General features: G+C 39.6%; 1 protein-coding gene across 39 annotated transcripts in view; it reads right to left on the bottom strand.

Annotated features, from left to right (window-relative positions):
• The window catches only part of LRRFIP1 (LRR binding FLII interacting protein 1), a 189,805-nt gene that overhangs the window by 18,456 nt on the left and 149,416 nt on the right, over positions 1–21,933 (bottom strand). For 12 of the 39 annotated variants that reach the window (XM_043525773.1, XM_037913083.2, XM_043525775.1 and 9 more), the window contains 5 exons: positions 13,942–13,974; positions 10,307–10,432; positions 5,823–5,993; positions 4,748–4,840; positions 1,918–2,059 (listed from right to left, as the gene is read on the bottom strand). In XM_043525773.1, coding sequence (XP_043381708.1) covers positions 1,918–2,059; positions 4,748–4,840; positions 5,823–5,993; positions 10,307–10,432; positions 13,942–13,974 — 565 coding nt within the window. Of the gene's footprint in view, positions 1–1,917; positions 2,060–2,802; positions 2,896–4,068; positions 4,162–4,747; positions 4,841–5,822; positions 5,994–8,734; positions 8,807–10,306; positions 10,433–13,941; positions 13,975–21,933 lie in introns of all 39 variants that reach the window. The other 27 variants (XM_037913082.2, XM_037913077.2, XM_037913076.2 and 24 more) reach the window with 5 other exon arrangements.

Here is a 21,933-nt window from a genome sequence, read left to right on the forward strand (position 1 = left end):
AGCAGCAATTGAATTAGTAAATTCTCTGATCAGTGAACCCCCCGCTTTCCCAAAAGCAAGAATTGTATCTGATTCTGGCATCAGATAAGTTAAAGATTTCTCTAGTTGAAGCTGTATGAAGTACAGCTTTCATAAATGAGATGAACATTTTTCAAGCAGTGCAGTTTATTAATAGTAATGTAACAAAACTCGCAGATTTAAGATTATGAGACAAAGGTAGAGGGTTTTTTGCTGCTAACAAGTACAAGCTATCACCATATTTTTTAACCCTCACATTGCTCTATACTGTATTATTATTGCCAAGCTGTGTTTGTTTGATGGCATTACAACCAAATAACTTACCTAATACTCAGCAATATTTTATAGCTACTGACTTAAAAAACAGACACTATTTTATAAATAAGTGTGTATAATGAGTGTTATAGAAGATGGGATCTGATTGGCAGGCAAATGTTTTGAATGCATGGATATCAGACATAACCCACAAGGTTGAAGTTCAGTTATTTAGCGCTTCTTTCAGGCACTACATCCATCCAAAAGGGACAATATTTCTTCCCAAGTATTGTTTAAAAATATAACTTTTCTTCCAATTTGCAGCATTTTAGGAGCAAAAAAGCAGGTGTTAACCAGCACTCAATGTCAGGTATTAGCTTTTATTCCAATGACGTACCTGTTTCCATAGAATCAGAATACGTTAGAACAGACTAGAGTTTTAGATACAACTTTTAAATATTCTCATATCCTGTTTTTGTTGTTTCAAATTGTTTTCACCCAATGGAATGAGAAAAAGCTGCCAACAGCTAAATCTGAGAAAACTCTCACTTCCAGTTAAATGGTTGGCTGCCTGTTGAGATTTGCTAGTATTTCAATTTAGAAGTAAACATCCAGTATTTTCTCCTCTTCCATGAGCATAATGAAACAGTGGAAAGTTCAATAGCTAATGAGTTCAGATCCTGACTATACAACATAATTGCACCGAAGTCAGAATCTTTGCCAACCAATTAGATTCCTCCTTGTCTGAGGACACACATACATAATGTATACTTCCTGTACACACTGCTGAGCATATCATTGTTATAAAATTTCCAGCAATATAAATTGCTTTATACTTAACAGTATTAGATATTAAGAATTCAAATGTTAAAATGTCTTGCAACAGCACACTGAACTATTGTTCAGCAGACATTTATGGTTCTCAAATAATACATTAGTTACAGAATTTGTGCACTAAATTTACATATATGAATTCAAATGCTCTTATTCTGGTTCTCTCTCAGCTTAATTCTCTGTGTTAGAAAAAATAACCAAAGCAACAGTAGGATGGTTGAGGACATTCCTAAATTCAGGTTTTAATATTAAGCTAAATAAGCTGCTACTCATCTTGTATTTATACTTGTGTCATGACCATTTATTTTCTCAGGGTGCAGAATAAAGGGAATGTACAATAAAAGCTCCTTTTGCAGGTACAGAAAAATGTCATGATATGCTTGAAGTGAAGCGACTATAATCAATAAGCAGAAAAAGGCATAGGAGGTGATTCAAGAAGCTGCGTGATTGGTTAATTGTCTAAATAATGAATGCTCAATCTCCAAGCAACAAAAGTGAATGAATTATGATTAGACAGATGGAAAAGTCTAGCGCAGTGATACTCAGACCTCAGTGGTTCAGGAGCAAAATTAGCAATCAGCATTACCCACAAGAGCCACAGTAGCGTGAATTCATTGTTTAATTTACTATAGTACTATTCATATTTAAACAGTGCGAGCTGATAACTTAATCGATTAATAACATAGTAAAAGCATCCAGCGTTTTAATATCACGTGCTGCAAAGAGCCGCAGGAGACGCATTGAAGGGCCATTTGCGACTCACAAGCCAGAGTCTGAGTATCACTGCTCTAGTGGAGCCTGAGCACTTACCTAGTGTCCCATCCCCAGCTGTCTGTAAGATCTGAGTCGCCCCTGGAGTAATCTTGGTAGAATCTGAATATCCTTCATTATCGAGACCATCTAAAGCCTCTCCATTGGTGGCTACTTCCAAATTTGGGATTATTCCATGTTTCTGTGGATAAGGAAGAAACATTTTAAAGTCTGGTTTCAGAGTAACAGCCGTGTTAGTCTGTATCCGCAAAAAGAAAAGGAGTACGTGTGGCACCTTAGAGACTAACCAATTTATTTGAGCATAAGCTTTCGTGAGCTACAGCTCACTTCATCGGATGCATACTGTGGAAAGTGTAGATCTTTTTATACACACAAAGCATGAAAAAATACCTCTTTGTGTGTATAAAAAGATCTTCTACACTTTCCACAGTATGCATCCGATGAAGTGAGCTGTAGCTCACGAAAGCTTATGCTCAAATAAATTGGTTAGTCTCTAAGGTGCCACAAGTACTCCTTTTCATTTTAAAGTCTGGTGTTCAAACACTACAATTGGCTGATCATTCTTGCCCCTTTATATTTTGAGCAGTGGTTGCTTCATAACAAAAACAATGAGAATGTGCCTTGTTCAAAGTTCTGACAGAACCGATCTGATCTCCTTTTTAAAGTAGCTCTGTTGCCCAATATCTGAAATGTTCCTTGGACAACAGCCCCTCGCCTATATTCACTATATTAGGAGTGCCAACAACCACAGAAGAGACAGGTAAGAAGCAAATTCTTGAAATGAATGAGAGCAACATGTACATACGGCTCATCAGTGCTGGATAGCTGGAACCAGCTTTTCTGTCCAGTGCACCAGAAGAGAAACCAGCAACTGATTACTTAATTGCTTTAGCAACAAGAGTTTCTTCTGTTCTTATGGCATACCTTCAGTTGTTCCTTCAGCACAACCACCTCATCTCTGAGGTCATCCCGCTCACTCCTTATGGAATCAAAGAACTCTTTCTGCCTCTCTAACGCCTGAGTGTTCACAGAGCAAACAGACAGAAGGCAGGGAGACAACAAGAAAGGAGAAGAGACTATGTAAGGCAAGTTAGAAAAAAGAATAAGCAGGTTTCAGTTATTCAGAAATTAATGGAAATGACATGCATGAAAAGGAGAAAATTAAAAGATTAAAGGCTAAATTTACAAATTCATAAAAAATTTAAATCCAGTAAATATATGATTTAATCCAAAGATTCAGTTTGGGGAGTTCATAATAAATACTCAATCTCTGATAGCCTGTACTGTGTTGGGATTAGATTTTTCAGTAACTAGATACAATGAGGCAGCTAAGAACAGATTTTTATACTCTTGACTTTGAATTTCCTATAGTACTTTTGTGTGGGTGTGTTTTTTAAAATCAAAATACATTAAAGAAAGTGTATGAATGCTGGTCTGACAGATCTCAGTGGCGTCCATGGAACTTTTGCAGTCTGTCATGGAAATAGTGTATATACCTCACGTATGCAGCATGCAATACAAACTTTTATAAAATTCTCAGCTGTAGTGAAATTTTGACCATTCTAAATTGTGGGTTTCAAATTGCCATAAATCATTGGACAACATCATAGACAAACGACTTGCCAGGTTTCTTTTGTCCACCCAAGAAATGAGTCTTTCACATCTCATCTGTCACTGACTACCATATTTCTCTTTAGAAGTGCCAGTGAGAGTTAACATTTCATTTACACTGGTGGGGGGAAATACGAAGATTTTCATCCCAAGAGTCCAAGGAGCTATAAACAAGCCCACTTTCTCCTTTCCCACAGTGCAGTTATGGTTTAAAAGAGTAAAGGTAATAAATTTGAATAGAAAACCAATTCCATTCAGCATTGAAACCACATCATGAATAGCCAGTATTTTACTAAAGGGCACTCCTTTCTTAGTTCTACATATCCATGATGGGCGTGCACACATTTCACCACGGTATGTGAACTCCAGTGAATTTTCAAATCTGGCCAGAAGATAAGCATTTTCTTGGACCTTATCTTTTAAGTTAAAGCCACAATTCAATGTAAAGAGTATATCTGACAGATTATGGGTCACATTGTATAGGGTAATATTTCATTCATGAAGTTTTGCAGGGGCGGAGTCTGCTAAAGAAGCTCAGTGTGAAACTGAGCAAATTTCAGAAGTTGTGTGCGTTCCTACCCCTATTTTTTTGTCTTTCCACTCTATCGTCTCCTGAAGATCAGAAATTTCCCTGATATAGCTCTCCTGTTTCTGTTGCAGCTGTCGGATTTCCTGAGGGGCAGGGACACACAAGGAGACAGAAAGCAGGTAAAGGGTTAATCAGAAGAAAAAGTCAAGATTGTAGTGATGCAAAGAACAATGAAATCAGGTGTTAAAATACAACAATCTACCTACATGCATCACTCCCATACCCAACTGTTTTCATTCAAAGAGATGAATGCAACTCCTGAAACCTACCCTGCTAGGGACAGCCAAGCTCTCACCTTTAGTATGACGACAAACACCTGTCTACTGGAACTATCTTGCTCTGAATCCTTACTTGAGTTTTATGCCATTGTCCTCTTTCTTCCAGCCTCTCCACAAGAAGGAGCCCAGAGCATATAACAACTTATTCTGAGAAATTAAAGACAGTGTAACGTACAAATCCAACTACGAACAGTACTTCTGAAATATTTTTGTTTTATCAGCCCTAACCATTTCAGGTCTAACAGAATGAACCTACAGTACTGCGTCAGATGAGAAATCTGGGGCAGGGACTAAGATTCCCCATTCCTGTCTGAGCCTTCTATCTTCTAACTGTTAGTTTGGAACACATGGATCAAACAACCACATTAAACACAATGGAGTAATTACCTACCTCGAGCATTTCTTCTCTTTGCTTCAGGGTCTCCTTGATTTCTGTGAACTGAAACTGCAATATGCTATGAGCATGCTTTTCCCGCTCAAATTCCTGGAGAGGCAAGGAAATATTTATTTGTCATGCATAATAATAATACCACCTAGAGCTTTTCATACACAGATCTCAAAGTGCTTTACAGATGGGGCAGTATCAATATCTCAATTTTAAGCTTGTTTGTCTGAGATTGGGACTGGGTTATTTCAAACCAAATGCTCAATTTAGACACTGATCCATAATAAACTGGGTGGTGTGGGTTTTGGGGCAGGGGGAGTGCACATCATTTACAGCACTCAAGCCCTGCTGACTTCAGAGATAATGACTAGGAATGGAACCTACCTTTTTCAAAAGGTAGAGTACTCCAACGTGGCCAGTCCTTATTGTGAAATTTCAAAAGCAAACCATTTACCAAGAGTTATGCATGATGGAGGACACACTAACCAATATCTCATGAGTCAAAGATTTAGCTCCTGAGAAGTTACCACATAATCCCTAAGGAAATACTAGTTTGCACGAAAGTTAACTCAGTGAGACTCATTCCATCACCTCAGTGAGGTGACAGTAATTCAAGTCAATAGTATATTTTCAATAGTTAAGCCCATGAATGCCTTAATTTGTTTAAGAAGTACTCCTCACACAACCCTCCTATGGCCTTTTGAATTAAGCTTTGTATGTAACCGTGTCCCAGAGGAAACAGGAAAGCCTTCAAAAGTTGCTAGGGATAACATTTCCTGGAGTCAGAAAGGCTTTTTGGATATTCTCTAAGTCAAAATGCAAATGAAATACATAAAGCTATACTGATGAGCTTGTATGCGAAAAAGTCACCATATCCTGGATATTGACTTAAAAAATGTAAATCTCATATTCATGTGCCGGCAGATAAAGGCAAAAAAGCCAAGTTGCTAATGAGCGCTATTCAACGGGTAGATTTCTACATACTTGATTCATCCCCCTCTCCTTAAAAAAAAGTATTGTCTCTTCCCTGAAGATATTTTTTCAAACAACTTTCAGCTTCTCAAGAAGTGTTCATACTTACTTTGCTTTTCTCTTCATATTGCCTCCTGGATTCTGCCAGCTGTTCTTCTAACTCTAACAATGCATCCTTCAAGGTATCTACTTGGTACATGAAGTTTGTTTTTTCATTGTCTAGCTGCGCATTGGACACCATAGCCTTTTTATATTTCTCTTCAACTTCTGCTAGGGAGTCCTGAAGGCAAGAAATATGTAAGTACAGTGAGAAGTTACTTCGAAGAAAGCACTTTTATACGTTGCGAAGTATGCAAGTACATGCTTAAGTGTAGACATGCAAGCAGTCCAGCTGAATCAGCTGTTAACCATGGCTTAAGTAACTTTGCTGACTGGGACCCCAAACCTGGGAGAAGAGGTGGCAATATCTGTGCTTTTTGCGGTCTTAAATTAGGACTCTAGTATGTTTAATTAAAAATTGCAGTGACTGTACACTACCTTCTGGCTATGTGCACACTCAAAATGCTACAGAGGCACAGCTGCAGCACTTTAGCTTAGACACTCACTACAGCAGTCAGTCCACCTCCCCAAGAGGCAGCCGCTAGCTCCCCAGAATGTAGTGCTGTCTGCTTTAGGGGTTAGTTAGGTCAGCATAGCCACGTCCCTCAGGGGAGTGGATTTTTCAAACGCCTGAGAGAGAGAGCTCTGTAATGTCAGTTTTCAGTGCACACCAGCCCTTTATACTGCATTTTTGGTTAGATTTTTGCTTCAGATGAAGTGTGAAACAAATTTTTTTCCATGCTTACCCCTTATTTTATTAGATCACCGTTCTCAACCTGTTCCTACTGTCTAGGCAATTCAGATTTATTAACTCAGGCTGAGCATGAGAACAGTTCAGATATAATAATAGCTGAAATGTTGGCAAGATAAAATGGTACCATTTTCCATGTTACACCGCAGGTCTAAAACCTCTCCAGGTATACAATTTGAATTAAGACCAACCAAACAGCAACTTTCAAACGCATTGCAGTGTAAGTATGCAGGCAAGAAACAAAAGAGGTGCCTAGATAGATGTCTCAATTTAAAGCTAGGATCAACAATCTACCAGTTCATTAAGTCACATTGCTAGCATTATACTGACATCCATGATAAATTTTGGATATTATAATATTCCACTTCTACTAGATCCATAAACATTAAAGGGGGAAATATGCAGACTATTAAATATGAAAAGATGACAAAATACGTAAGTTTCAAATTAAGAATCTATTTTGGAATACTATTAAAGAATAAGGCACTCTGACATTTTAAAGGTACAAGAACTTGTGTCTCATTAAATATGAATCATGTTACTGGTGCGTGTTGCAGGTGTACTGTATAAGACAAGAAATATCAGTTGCTGAAAGGGCAATCAGGAATCAAAGCAGCTACATGATTAATTAAATCCTTAAAATTAGTTGGCACGAACGTACACACTGTTAAGGGTAAATGCAGAATCACAGTAGAACATGCCCAATTTTGTTTTATTAGTATTATCAAATTCTATTCCAACCCTGGACTATCTGTCATTTAATAATTCTAAATTTGAATACAGAGAATAAAACCACTAAAGACATAACCTAAATCAGATGGAGATTTCAATCTATTCACTATTTAACACTTTTATTCTGTGAGGGGATGAATTTAGCTTGCTTAAAATGTTGCAGTCTCTTCCTGGCAAATTCTGAGGAAAGTTACTATAGCTGGAAATTAATTTTTAATTAAGTATATGTTCCACATTCTATGCCAAAAGCAAGATCAGAGGTGACTAAGCAAAACTGAAGTTGTTGGTCTTCAAAGACACAAGCAGACCTGGATAAAAATGCTACAAATGCACTTGAAGGGAACAATATTACAAAAGTCTAGTTCACTTATTCTCCAAAAGAGTAAGGTAGATTGGTTTGCAGAATCTAATATATATTTTGTGATCTAGAAGAGAAAAAAGTTTAGGCTTCATATATCTAAAAGATGCAAAAAAAGCACAAACTATTTTTTCCATTTGCAGGTCACATAAGATGCCAGTAACCGAATATCTTGTACTACTGAACAAATGAGGAAAAAGTATGAGAGAAAGTTTTAATTTTAATTAACAATTATGCTAATATGTACTGTATTAGCATATCTGGTATGCCAAGTCCCCAGTACACTCAACTTTACATGCCTTCTGTTTTTCAAAACATGAGCCAATGCAGCTGAATACATAGTATAAAGTGTCAAACTGATACATTTATTTAGCTGCTACACCAAAATCCTTTTGTGCATTAATGGAATTTGTAGGCATTCCTCCCCTGCAGCTGCTGTGACAGTTTACCCCACACAATACGGAGGTTTTACCAGGGCTGCTTGTATAGCATGAGATATGATTGCCTCTCCTTCAGGTATGCATAACTTACCAATTGTTTTACTGGGACTCTCTACCAAGTACCTTTTAAAATACATTTACAGTATTTAACTTTGATTTCCCATGTCACTGAACTCCACAGGTTAGTTACATGCTTAATAATCAGCATTTACTTTTATTTTAAATTTACCCTCAAATTTTGAGTGATTTCCTGTTCTTGTATTATGGACATATTTTAAAAGGAGTAACTGATCGGTATTCTATATGCTCTAATCTTTATTTTACAGTTGTTGATGGAGAATTAAATACATTCTCAAGACACCAAAATATAAGACATGCAGTAGTAAGAGTTCTCATTAATCACCTTTTCTACAGAGGCTAATAGAATATTTACACGTGCTGATTACCAAGAATTATCCAAAGAAATGATTACTGGTCATCAGAATGGGAAGCATGTTTTCCTCACTGATGAAATGCTTTTAGTTAATTCACACCTCAGCATAAAAGCATGCAGGTTAAATTCTAGTTCTGTCTCTTGCTGTGCCTCTCTGAAAGTTTAGCTCATGTTAATGTCACATGTTCAGTCTGCAATAAACCAGTACCTTCATTTCTTTCAGTCCCTGCATGTATTTGCCTTCTACATCCTGAATCTGGTTCTTTAACTCATTGATATCCTGAGGGAAATGGCAAGAAAAGTGAATGATATCAAGAAAACTAATGGGCAGTTATCACAGCTGAGTGAGAAGCCGGTGTTCAAAATTCCCATTTACAGACACGTTTCTACTCTAATTTGAGTTTTCTAAACTTCATTATAAAAAGATTTACAGGCTTTTCAGCCAATCATCCTTCTTGAAAAGATGTATATTCCTGTCCTAATCATTTTGATTGGGAAAATAGGATGTTTCTACAACAATAAGGATGGTCTTGTGGTTAACGAACTAGATTGTGACTCAGGGGATCTGAATTCCGTTTTCAGCTCTATCACAGGCTGTATGATATTTGGCAAGTCCCTTTCTATCTCTCATTCTGCCTCAGCTCCCAATATGTAAAATCGGAACGCATCCGATGAAGTGAGCTGTAGCTCACGAAAGCTTATGCTCAGATAAATTTGTTAGTCTCTAAGGTGCCACAAGACTTCCTTTTCTTTTATATTTCTCTACTAGCACCCAACAGCGGTGTTGTGAAGATAAATTTATTAGTGCATGTGAGGTGCTCATAGCTACATCACTCTATGATAAGTCTCAGAGAATAGGAACATGAGCACTAACAGGACACCCTAGGAAGTATGGGAAATACCACTGGGAAATGGAATAAAGACATTCATTTTAATTATGAGCCCAATTAAAGCTTTACACAATCTCTCTCTCTCCTTGGTCACCTCCTGATGCCAGAACTGCAAAAGAAGGAAAATATTATAATTTGGAGGTGACCAAGGAAAGAGAAAGAGAAAGGGACTGGGTTTGTTTCCCACTTTCATAATTTTTAATACCAGATGGAACTATTACGATCATCTAGTCTGATCTCCTGCATAACACAAGTCATAGTGTTTCACCCAACAATTCCTACATCAAGCCCATAACTTCCAGTTGTGCTACAGCATCTCTTTTTAGAACAGCTATGCACCATTTTTCCAAAAAATAAGATTTCTTTTAATCAACCAATAAAATGAAAATACAAAACATACCATAAGGTGGGTGAGGTAATCTCTTTTATTGGACCAACTTCTGTTGGTGAGAGAAAGAGAGACAAGCTTTCAAACTTACAGAGTTCTTCTTCAGATCACCCGAAGAAAAGCTCCGTGAAAGCTCGTCTCTCTCACCAACAGAAGTTGGTCAATAAAAGATAGTACCTCACCCCACCTTGTCTCTCTCATATCCTGGGGCCAAAATAGCTACACAACTCTGCATAAAACAGACCACAGTTACTGCCCACTTTTAGACTTCAAGAGGGCTAAATCTTTAGATGAATTAGGTGTTTCTGGTAACTCCTGCCAATATTGATTTGCATGTGTAATTTCCCACACATACTGATGGAGAAATATAAAACTATGCTTTTAAATAATTCCACTGCTTACTAAGTCAAACTTAGTGGGAAACTTCAAGACATGAAGAAATACATTCTGCCTGGCAAGAGACAGTTCCTACCAATACATGTCACTTACAAAGACTTCTTACCTTTATTTCTCTAATGGATGCCTCAGTATCAACGGAGATGGAGGTGTCCCCACTGCCTCTCCGGGAGGAAGTTCCACCCAGAGAGGCTAGCGTAGCTGCTGATAAGCTTGACACAGTACGAGCTCCCTAGAACCATACACAGTTTAAATAAAATGGGTATGAAACAATCCATTTTAAACACAAAAATGAATGCATGTGAATATTTTGAGAATGTGATCTGCCTCTTTATATGTATACCAAGTCAGAATGATCACAATGATCTCTTTGGAACAAACAAAGTTGTTTTCATTTATAGCAAATGGATCATCAGTAGATATGCTGTGCATCAGTGGGTCACAAAAGAACTTCCGGTGAACAAATTTTATGTCCTGAGATTTTTCAGATCATTTATAGTATGACTACTGATGGAGACAGAAGCCTTCACCTTGAGGGCATCAGTTCAAATTTGGAACAGGATAAAATTGACTGACAGAAGTTACCATCAGATAGCTAATTGGTGAGTTATGAGAAGCAAATCTGTGCCTTTAATTCAGTCCAATTCACAGCAGAGAGGTGTCCAACACCACCACAATTATATAATTGGCACTCATGTTGGCAGTCCCAGCAGCGGCCAGTGTTTAAGCACAGAGCCTCAGATGAGAGTTTTACTTCATTACAGTGAGGCCAGGCGAAGCTCACTGAATTTATTCTGTAATATTCATATATTTAAGGCCAGAAAGGACAATCTCGTGTGGCCTCCTGTAATATCACAGAAATTTCACATCAAATTTCACCCAGTTACCTCTGCGTTGAGTCCAATAGCTTGCATTTGACTATAACATTTCTTCCAGAAAGGCACTCAGTTTTGATTTGAAGATCTCAAGAGATGTAGAATACACCACTTCCGTTGGTAGTATATATCAAAGGTTAATCATCCTTATGGCTGCGAGTCTGTCACAGATTCTACGACTTTCCATGACCTCCATGACATCTGCAGTGGCTGGCTCAGGGGCTGCCCGAGCCCGGCAGCCCTTGGGCCAGCAGCAGCAGTTTTGGTGTGTGGGAGAGGGCTCAGGGCTAGGGACAGGGGGTTATGGAATGTGGGGGATGCTTACCTCGGGGTGGGGGGCTCCCTGGCTCCCACTGGCATGGCCCTGCAGTTCCTAGGCAGAGGGGCCAGGGGGGTCCTGGGCCGTATGCTGCTGCCGCACCCCCACCCCCCATCAACAGGAGGTTCCCGGGCCACCTCCCTGGCACCCCTGGACTGCCCCCAGCAGCCCCATGCCCAAGTTTTAGTTTGGGGTATATAGTAAAAATCATGGACAGGTCACGGGCTGTGAATTTTTGTTTACTGTCGTGACCTGTCCATGACTTTTACTAAAAATACCCGTGACTAAAATGTAGCCTTAATCATACTCCACTGTTAAAAAATTGTGCCTGCAATAGGCTATACCTCTCTGACGCCCCCCTGGAGAGAGAGTGGGCTCTGCTCTTGCCTCAGAGTTGGGGGCACTGCTCTCTGGCTGTGCTTTTTAAGATGTTGGCCCCCTTGCAAGAGGAAGTTAAAGCAGTTTAAACAAGAAGTTAGTATTCTTCCACAGCAAGCAGAGTTGTAGTCCTTTGGGAAGCTGAAGAAGAAATGAGAAAAGTACCTCTTTTCTGAGAGGGCCTGGGCAGCCATGGTCTCAAGCTGGTTCCCTAGTCAGCACTTTTAGGGGATGGGGAGCTCAGAGTTGCAGTCCTGTTCGTTCAGAATATCACTCTGCACTGAGCAGGGATCTGGATGCTCCCTTTTCATGACCTGCCCCACTCTAGGTTTAACAAACCTCACAGATGTACTGGGTTGAGGCTGATTGCACCCAGAAGGGCTCTTTAACCCCTCTCCTGACTGGGTGGGGGTCTGCTCCACCACAGCACCTTATTTCTAATTTGAATTTGTCTGGCTTTAACTTCCAGCCATTAGTTCTCGATCTCTGCTAAATTAAAAAGGCCTTTTAGTGCCGAGTATTTTCTCTGCATCAAGGTACTTACACACCATAATCAAGTTAACTCTGTCACCTTTTTGATAAGCTAAACAGATTGATCTCTTTAAGTCTCATTTTAACACTTTTTCCCCCTGCCCTTGAATCATTTTTATGGCTCTTTTCTGTACCCTCTGATTTTTCAACATATTTTTAAAACGTGACCACCAGAATTGGACACAGTATTGCAGTATTGGTCTCGCCAATGCTATATACAGAAGTAAAATCATAGAATCATAGAATATCAGGGTTGGAAGGGACCTCAGGAGGTCATCTAGTCCAACCCCCTGCTCAAAGCAGGACCAATCCCCATTTTTTGCCCCAGATTCCTCATTGAACTGGGTTTAGCAGGCCAATGCTCACACCACTGAGCTATCCCTCCCCCGCCCCCCCCGCCCCGCCCCATTTTGTTCTGCATCTGTGCGGAACCGAGCACTAGGGGGTCTTGGGCACGACTGAGGTTCCTCGACCCTACGGTAATCCAGCAGCATCAAGGGCCAGGTTCAGTATCTAGGGTTTTCCTTTCAACAATACAACACAGAACTGGCTCGAGCCCCCACACAGTGACCTATCGCTTAAATCGACTTCTTTACCAGAGGACTGGTAAACGTGTTGATAAACATGAAGTAACACGCATTGGAAAACAATCCCAACTATTCCTACAAAATGATGGGATCTAAAGTAGCTGTTACCACTCAAGAAAGATCTTGGGAGTCATCATGGATAGTTTTCTGAAAATATCCACTCAGTGTGCAGTGACAATCAAAAAAGCTAACAGAATGTTAGGAACCATTAGGAAAAGGATAGATAATAAGACAGAAAATATTATGCCACTACATAAATCCATGGTATGCCCACACAAATACTGGCCTGGTCACCCCCATCTCAAAAAAGATACATAAGAATTGGAAAAGGTACAGAGAAGGGCAACAAATATGATTAAAGGCATAGAACACCTTCCATATAAAAGATTTAAAAGACTGGGAATTGTCAGCTTGGTAAAGAGACAGCTATGGGGGGGGATATGATAGAGGACTATAAAATCATGAATGGAGTGGAGAAAGTGAATAAGGAGGAAGTGAATAATTTACTGTTTCACATAATACATGAACTAATGGTCACCCAATGAAATTAACAGACAACACGTTTAAAACAAACATAAGGAAATACTTCTTCACAAAACATATAGTCAACTTATGGAACTCATTGCCAGAGGATGTTGTGAAGGCCAAAACCCTAACAGGGCTCAAAAAGAATTAGATAAGTTCATGGAGGATAGGTCCATCAATGGTGATTAGCCAAGATGGTCAAGGTCACAACCCCATGCTTTGGGTGTCGCTAAGCCTCTGATTGCCAGAAGCTGGATGTACATAACAGGGGACAGATCACTTGATAATTGGCCCAGTTCTATTAATTCCCTCTGAAGCATCTGGTATTGGCCACTGCCAGAAGACAAGCTCATGGCTAAATGGACCACTGGTCTGATCCAGTATGACCATTCTTATATTCTTACTATATGAAGCTATATCCTGCCATGGATTTTATTCAAAATTAGTGCAAATTCAATGCAAGTTTAACATGGAAAAGTGGTAAGATATGTGTTATGATCAATATAATTCATGTCAACTCTCTTACCTTCTCAAAGTCTTTTTCTGGCCTTTCTTCAACCTGCAAACAAAAGAGATTATTTAGAAGCAATAATTGGATAATATTGGACAAAGGGAAGACAAAATAAGCCAGGCTGTTTGCTTTTAAACCTAGCTCTGAGGAAGAAGGTTCACTGGCAAGATATTCTGCTCAAAGAACAACCACAACACATAGCACTGTAACAGCATTTGTGGGAGGAAGCAGTCTGGATCACACCTCTCAAGCCTTCCTTGGTGTACAGTACATTTTAAGATGGGATATTCTTCTAACTGATAAAGTGAAGCTTGTGAACTTTTCTGTTAGGACTGCTCATATGTTATATAAATGCTCTTTACCTTAATCAAGAAAGCCATATTTCAAATAATTTCAAATCATTCAGAAATTAGACAGGTGTATAGGCCACATATAAATCACTTGGAATAGAAATCCATATCCAAATCTCAGCCACCCAAGAGCGTACTTCAGATTAGAAACTAATCTATAATAAGATGCTGAAAAGGGGGGTAGAAAAAGAAAAGATGAAAGATGAATGAGATTAACCAGAAGGTGGTCTTGGGGTGGGCATAACTTTGTTGTAGCTCTGTTCTTTAAATTAAAAATAAAATATGAAGAGTGTCTCTCTCACATGGAGACAGGAGAAAATAGACAGGCACAAGGAGGGGCCCTTGGCATCTATGTAAATCCTCCCAGTGTAGTGCAAATGATCAGATGGTAATCTCTCCCGAAGAGCAAGGGTTGAGGTCCCATTGGCAGAGAATGCACCTCCCTTGGATTGCAAAGAGAAGTAGTCCAAGTGTTCAAGGGGAGAGTACAGTGGTTTAGGGTACGAGTTGGGCAGCAAAAATCCGCAAATTTGAAATTTCAGTTCCAAAACACAACAAAAAATTCCCATGAAACTACATTCAAGAAGTTTTATTTTGGGTAAAAATATTTCAGCCTGATAAAACATCTTGTTCCAATTTCACCTTTTAAAATGTTATATAAAATGGAACTAAAAAATAACTTTAAAAAAATCAAAATGTTCTTTTCCGAAAAGGCTGAAATGGAACATTGACCTTATTTGAAAAAATGGAACAGAGCATTCCAAGTAAAATTTTGTCCATCTCTATTTAGGGCTCAGCAAGTCAGTCATTTGAGGACTGATGCAGATGCTATTTTGGTATTTTATTTTTGGATTTAAAGGAAGATGAATGCAGAGGGAGGGGCTGCAAAGGTGGTAAAAAGGATTAATAAAGGAATTAGCTATGGAAGTATACAAGCAGAAATCAAGCCCACTCAAACACACAATTATGAATACAATATAATTAGAAATGAAACATTTGCCATACAATGGTTCATGCCTTCAAATAGCCAAAGAAACATACAACTTTCAAGTTTTGGATAAGCTAACGAGTTACCAGTGTCTTTCCCTTTAAGGTATCATTTTTGAATGTCAAAGGGCAAAGTAATGTCATTAAAAGGAAAAAAGGTCTGGTAGAACTAAAAAAATCACTCAGATTATTTCACTTCAAGAAACTCATTTTCAGGAGGACCAGATTGTGGCAGGAAAGAATTGGTTTCAAGATGACTTTATTTCTTTCAAAGGCATATTTGCTAAACACGGACATTTTCAGATTAATGATCATTTTAAGAACGAAGGATGGTTTATTTTATTAAACAGCACAATTGCTGAGTTATTAACAATAGTGGGCTCAGTCTAGGATCCAAGTCAAAAGCAAAGAACATTTTAAAAACATTTCTTTCAAATACTGCCACACTTTGGGAAGGGTAAATCCTACTTGGAAAAGCCTTCAAGTGTAGACCAATTTCTTACTGGGACAAATCTGATAGGTAAGAAAAAATAGATAAAGAAATAGGTGTAGCATTAACCTTTCTGTACCAACTACTCCAACTCAGGTTACCAGAGATCTGGATGATGGGATGGACTGCACCCTCAGAAAGTTTGCGGATTACACTAAACTGGGGGGAGGAGTAGATACGCTGGAGGGTAATGATAGGGTCCAGAGTGACCTAGAAAAATTGGAGGATTGGGCCAAAAGAAATCTGAGGAGGTTCAATAAGGACAAGTGCAGAGTCCTGCACTTAGGACAGAAGAATCCTATGCACTACTACAGGCTGGGGACCGACTAGCTAATCAGCAGTTCTGCAGAAAAGGACCTGTGGACGAGAAACTGGATATCAACAGTGTGTCCTTGTTGCCAAGAAAGCTAACAGCATATTGGGCTGCATTAGTAGAAGCATTGCCAGCAGATCAAGGGAAGTGATTATTCCCCTCTATTCGGCTCTGCTAAGGCCACATCTGGAGTACTGCGTCCAGTTTGGCGCCCCCCGCCCCCAGAAAGGATGTGCACGAATTGGAGAGAGTCCAGCAGATGACAATGAAAATAAGTACAGGGCTGGAGAACACGATTTATGAGGAGAGGCTGAGGGAACTGGGCTTATTTAGTCTGCAGAAGAGAAGAGTGAGGGGGAATTTGATAGCAGCCTTCAACTACCTGAAGGGGGGTTCCAAAGAGGATTGAGGTAGGCTGTTCTCAGTGGTGGCAGGTGACTGAACAAGGAGCAATCGTCTCAAGCTGCAGTGGGGGAGGTGTAGGTTGGATATTAGGAAAAACTATTTCACTAGGAGATGGTGAAGCACTGGAATGGGTTACCTAGGGAGCTGGTGGAATCTCCATCTTTTAAGAGCCGGCTTGACAAAGCCATGGCTGGGATTATTTAGTTGGTGTTGGTCCTGCTTTGAGCAGGGGGTTGGACTAGATGACCTCCTAAGGTCTCTTCCAATCCTAATCTTCTATGATTCTATGAAATGCTTGTTTCTAAATCTTTAATGAAGCAGACAAGATCTGTAGAAACTGGCATGGCCAAATAATCCCATTAGAAGTTATACTGCATGGTTGGGGTGGGTCTCAAAGATGATTTATGGAAAATGAGTTTGATTCTCCAGGACAAAAACTGGACGACAACAATTAATGAGGACATTGTTCAATATTTTCAAATGATATAAATATAAAGAGTTATCTTCTATGGGATGCATTTGGAGAAGTTTTTAGGGATCAGCTGATAAGCAGAACCTCTCAATTGAAAAAGGAGATTAAGAAAAATTAAAATCAGAAGAGATTCATAAAACCCCAGGTTCAAAAAAGTATACAAATAGTTAACTAATATTAGTGGGAAACTAAATATGTTGATGACACATGCCACTAAAAAAGCCCTTAGATATATAAAGCTGATGTTTTATGAAACAGGAAATAAATGTGGTAAATTACTGTCTTAAATTTATAGGGATTCAAAAGCAACCATTATGCCACCAGTTAACAGCCAGCAACAGATACACACCCTAGTGATGCGTGCTACTTTTGCTGCTTATTATAAACCCACTCCAGATACACCAAGCTCTGAAGTGATTCAAAAATATCTGGAAGTAGCAGGCTTGCCAAAGATACATGAAATTGATAAAGAAACTGTAGATAATAGAAAAAGAAATCTTAGAGGCCACACCAAGCATGGAAAGTACTCAAATTCCAATATCTGATGGCTCTTCAGGTGAGTTTTATAAGGTAATTTAAGGAGAATAGTAGGCCCCTTGAGAGATCCCTTTAGGGACATTTTAAGCTCCAACCTAAGGCCTTGTCTACACCATAATGTTAGAGTGACATAGGCCACCTTGTGTCAACCTAACTGTGCATAAGTTTACACTTAAATTTGCCTCCCACCAATATAAGTGCTCCGTTATGCCAACAGAGTAACAGCACCTCCCCAAGTGGCACTGAGCCATGGTCCATGTACTGAAGTCGACACAGCAAGAATGTAGATATTGCATTACCTTTGTCAACCCTAACAGTCCTCCAGTCCACAATGCCCAATACTGACTGCTCTGGTCACAGTTGTCAACTCACTGTCCAGGGTCACAGAGAGCAGAAGTCCCCCACCCCCATTAAAACCCCACAAATTTTTGAAATGCCTTTTCCTGATTGTCTATCTTGGCAAGTACACCTAGCAGCTCTCCACTGTTGTGTGCAACTGCCCAACCAGCCATGGTGGCTACACACTCCAGACATGCTCCTGCCTGGAGCAGACAGGCGGTATTTTATCTGCAGGGCCTGTGGAGAGAAGAGGCTGTGCAAGCACAGCTATGGACCAGCCACAGAAACATGGACATCTATGAGCATATTGTACAGGAGATGCAGGAGAAGGGGTGTGACAAGGATCAGCAGCAGTGCTGTGAAAGTAAAGGAACTGCAGCAGGCATATCAGAAGGCCAGAAAGGCCAACAATCAATCTGGTGCTGAGCAGCAGACCTTCTGCTTTTACGAAGAGTTGCATGTCATATTTGGCAAACACCCCACTGCTACCCTACACACCACTGTGGATACTCCAAGGCCCCTAGAGTGAACAGTGAGGAGAGTGGGGGTCCTGTGACTGCGGGGTCCAGCTATTCCACGAGTCAGGAGCTGTTTGAGATTCCACTGCAGTCCAGTCAGTGTCAGCAGTTGAGCACAGGGAATCCTGATGCAGGGGAAGGAACCTCAGGTACATGTGTAATTGTATTTCCCATTACAATGATGTACTGATCCCTCCCCCCCAACTTAGCAGGACACAGGTACTGACTTTTCATTAATTTACTTGTACTAATAGAGGCAGTGGTACAATAAAGAGATAGAGTTGCTATCGGTTTTTCATTGCCCTGCAGAATTAGTAGGGGGGCGTATGGAGCAGTTTATGTACACAGGGGTGTCCCTTGAATCCTCTTCAGAGATCTTAGTGAAACTTCCATGGAGGTATATTGTAAATCCTCTCCCAAAAGTTTCTAGGGATGGCAGCCTTATTTCTTCCTCCACAGTGGAATACCTTCCTATGCCACTTAGCAATAACTTCAGCAGGCACCATTGCAGTCAACAGGCTAGCAGCATAAAGGTCTGGGTGGCTTTGAGACGCCAGCAACAGCTGTGCTCTCTGTGCCTTTGTTACCCTCAGAAGTGAGATTTCAGCTAAATTCACCATCTCTTGCAGACAATGGAGCCATGATGGGAACCTGACCCTGCAGTCCCAGTCACTCCTGTACGACTCGTTTCTGCCCCATCATGTCTTGCCAAAACTTCCCAAAAGACAGTGCACTGAATGGTGGTGAGGTGCATACTGGGATACCTACCCATGGTGCACCACACTCCTGGTGAGTTCTTGCACTGCGAACACAAGGAGCCAAGTATGCACGCGCACGAGCAATATATTAACTGCAGCAGCTTTTATGCTGATGTAACTTGCATTGGCAAAAGTCTGTAGTGTAGAAATGCCCTCAGCTCCAGTCATCCAGAAGAGGGGATTCTTGGTATCCCCTGTTAGTTAAGAACTGACATCAGCATGGTAGAAGGCCCTTAACATTTGAACTAAGTGGAAACTGTAAACAGTGAAAGTTCATGAAAGAAAGTTTGTTTTTCTTTGAGGTTACACAAAGTTGTTGCCAAACAATGCTGAACTTCCAAGTTACTGTGAAACAAAGAATGCTATCACACAAGCAAACCGATAGAGAACAACCTAACAGTCTCTGAACTGCTCACCATACTTTTTACTGTAAAAATAGCTAATACATGCTACAGAAAAAATGAAAGAAGTACCTGCCAAGAAAGTAATATAAAAAGGAATACATCTAATAAAAATGTAAAAGCTTTTTATTGTAGGACTCGATTAAAATAAATCAAAATCTATATGTTTTAATAATGTATAATATTAATCTCTATTAAACAGACCACCATCTGAATCCCCATCATTTCATGGGGGGTTATGCAAGAGAAGGAAGGCATACGTAGAGTAGTTTTCAGTAAAATTCCTATGTGCAGCATTGTAACTTGGCAAGGGGTACAAGCTGTTCTTTGTAAAATAAGCACATCACAGAGATCAGAGTTCAGCTTCTTTTGAAGGTTATTTTTCAGAATAAAACCAGAGCCATGTTACAAAAGCGTCAGCATTATCAGAGGGGTGAATGCAGCTGGAAGCCAAGCAGGAGCAGAATAATTCTACAAGTCCATATATGGAAGTATTGCCTATTTTTCATAAACAGTAATGAACAACTGCAGTTTTAATACATTTGAAACTTATTTTCCTTTTTCTTTCCACTTAACTAGCAAATATTTGATATTAACCCTTCAAATGCCTTGCCTTTACACATACCAAGCACCAGCATCACCACTGTGCACTAATATAGTGCCTTTCATCTGAAGCTCTTAAAGTGTTTTACGAACATTTACTAAATAGACTTCAATACTCCCGTGAAGTAGGTTCATATTATCCCCAGTCTGTGACAAATAAATAGAAACAAAGTTAAGTGACTTCAAGGTCAAATTAAATCAGTGGAAGAGTCAGGCCTTTAATCCAGAACTCCCAGACACCAGCCTCTTAAACTAGACCACATCTGCTTACAAATTTTGACAAAGCAGCTGCTAGAGGACCTTACGTTGTACAGCATCAGGTACTAAAAAGTCCACAGCCAGTGTGTGAGTGTATCACTGAATTGCTCCTCAGTTCCGTTTCAGTGACATGGGATAAGATCATTTTCCCCATGAAAAGTAAGGGTTTTTTTGCTGTTTGCTGTGACATGAATGAAATCTGAGATCCCATTTTCTATTCTAAAACTATTAGAGTATTTCAAAATCATTTAGGCTCTTAGGGGAGTGAGCTCACCATTGATACAATTTCACAGTTGTGTTGACCTTTTATGCTCTATAAATCCAGCACCAGAGGGCAGTCTCAAACTCAATCAAGAAAGAATGAAACAGCACCACCTCTGAGATGGACAGGACACACTATCTAATGCTGAATGAGAGATGGACAGTGATTAGATACAAGGAATTATAAACCTACCTTAACACTGAGGAAATAAATTTTTTACTAATTTTAATAATCAGAATGTAGTGTTCCTTCCTGCCTCATTGGGAAACAGTGACTGATGTAATCAAACACCACTCATTAAAAGTACAGTCTAAAAGCGGTAAATTCTATGGGCATACACAGGGCCATCTTAAGGCCGTGTGCATTTCAATAATAGTCTACCCTGCTGTCGGAATCAGCACAGAACTTTTAAAGTTTACTAGTGAGAAAACCTCTGAACTTTGTCAGGTTAGGATTAGGTGTTTCTTCAGGATTCTTTGTAACTAACCTAGATAAGGAATGACTATTAAATCAATCCTTCTTACTTAAACAAACCTACCAGGAATTTCTGGAATGTAAGTCAGCAGTACAATAGATCTCCACTCCAGACAAGCTGAAGCACAAACAGATCCGCCACTCTTCACTGGCTTTAGCTGTCAGCTTTGGTATACCAGTAAAATTTTAAAATTGAAAGGGGAGACTGTATTGGATGAAAGCTGTGAAAAATGAGGGCAAGGTATCAAACAACTAACACATTTGCTTAGAGTTAAATCTACTTCTGTTATCACTTGTGTGCTGTTCGTCATTAAAGGTGTACCCTCCTACAACATAAGGAGTTAGTTGCAGCTCTGCCAAAGAATTAGTATGTTGGTTTGTTACAGCTAGGCCTGCACATTCTCCTAACCACACTTACATTTTCAAAGACATGGCTTATAATGAAAATATTGAGATGCCAATCAGCTAGTACAGCCCCTCATAGGCTACAAAAAAAACTGACTGTTGGTCCCCACCCTTCTGAGTGTCTCCAAGAAATGGGAAAAGGAACGTAGCACAGATTACCTGTTGTGTCCGGCTAACAAAATATGCTTTTGAATTCCAAACATGTTTTCCTCTTTTTAGCTCTGAGAAATCTTTTAACACAGATTCAGAGAATAATGGAATTGGTTTCAAAGGCGTATCTTCCAAACTACTAGCTCCTCTTAGTGATTAAAAAGTCTGAACATTTTTAAATTTCCAGACTTAATAGCATACAGTGACACTTTCCTCTTTTCTCAGCATTTGAAAGACTAATCTACATGATCAGGATTTACCTCCAATTTTTTCTTAATTACTGAA

Source organism: Chelonia mydas, chromosome 11 (assembly GCF_015237465.2).
Source record: "Chelonia mydas isolate rCheMyd1 chromosome 11, rCheMyd1.pri.v2, whole genome shotgun sequence".
NCBI lineage: Eukaryota > Metazoa > Chordata > Testudines > Cheloniidae > Chelonia > Chelonia mydas.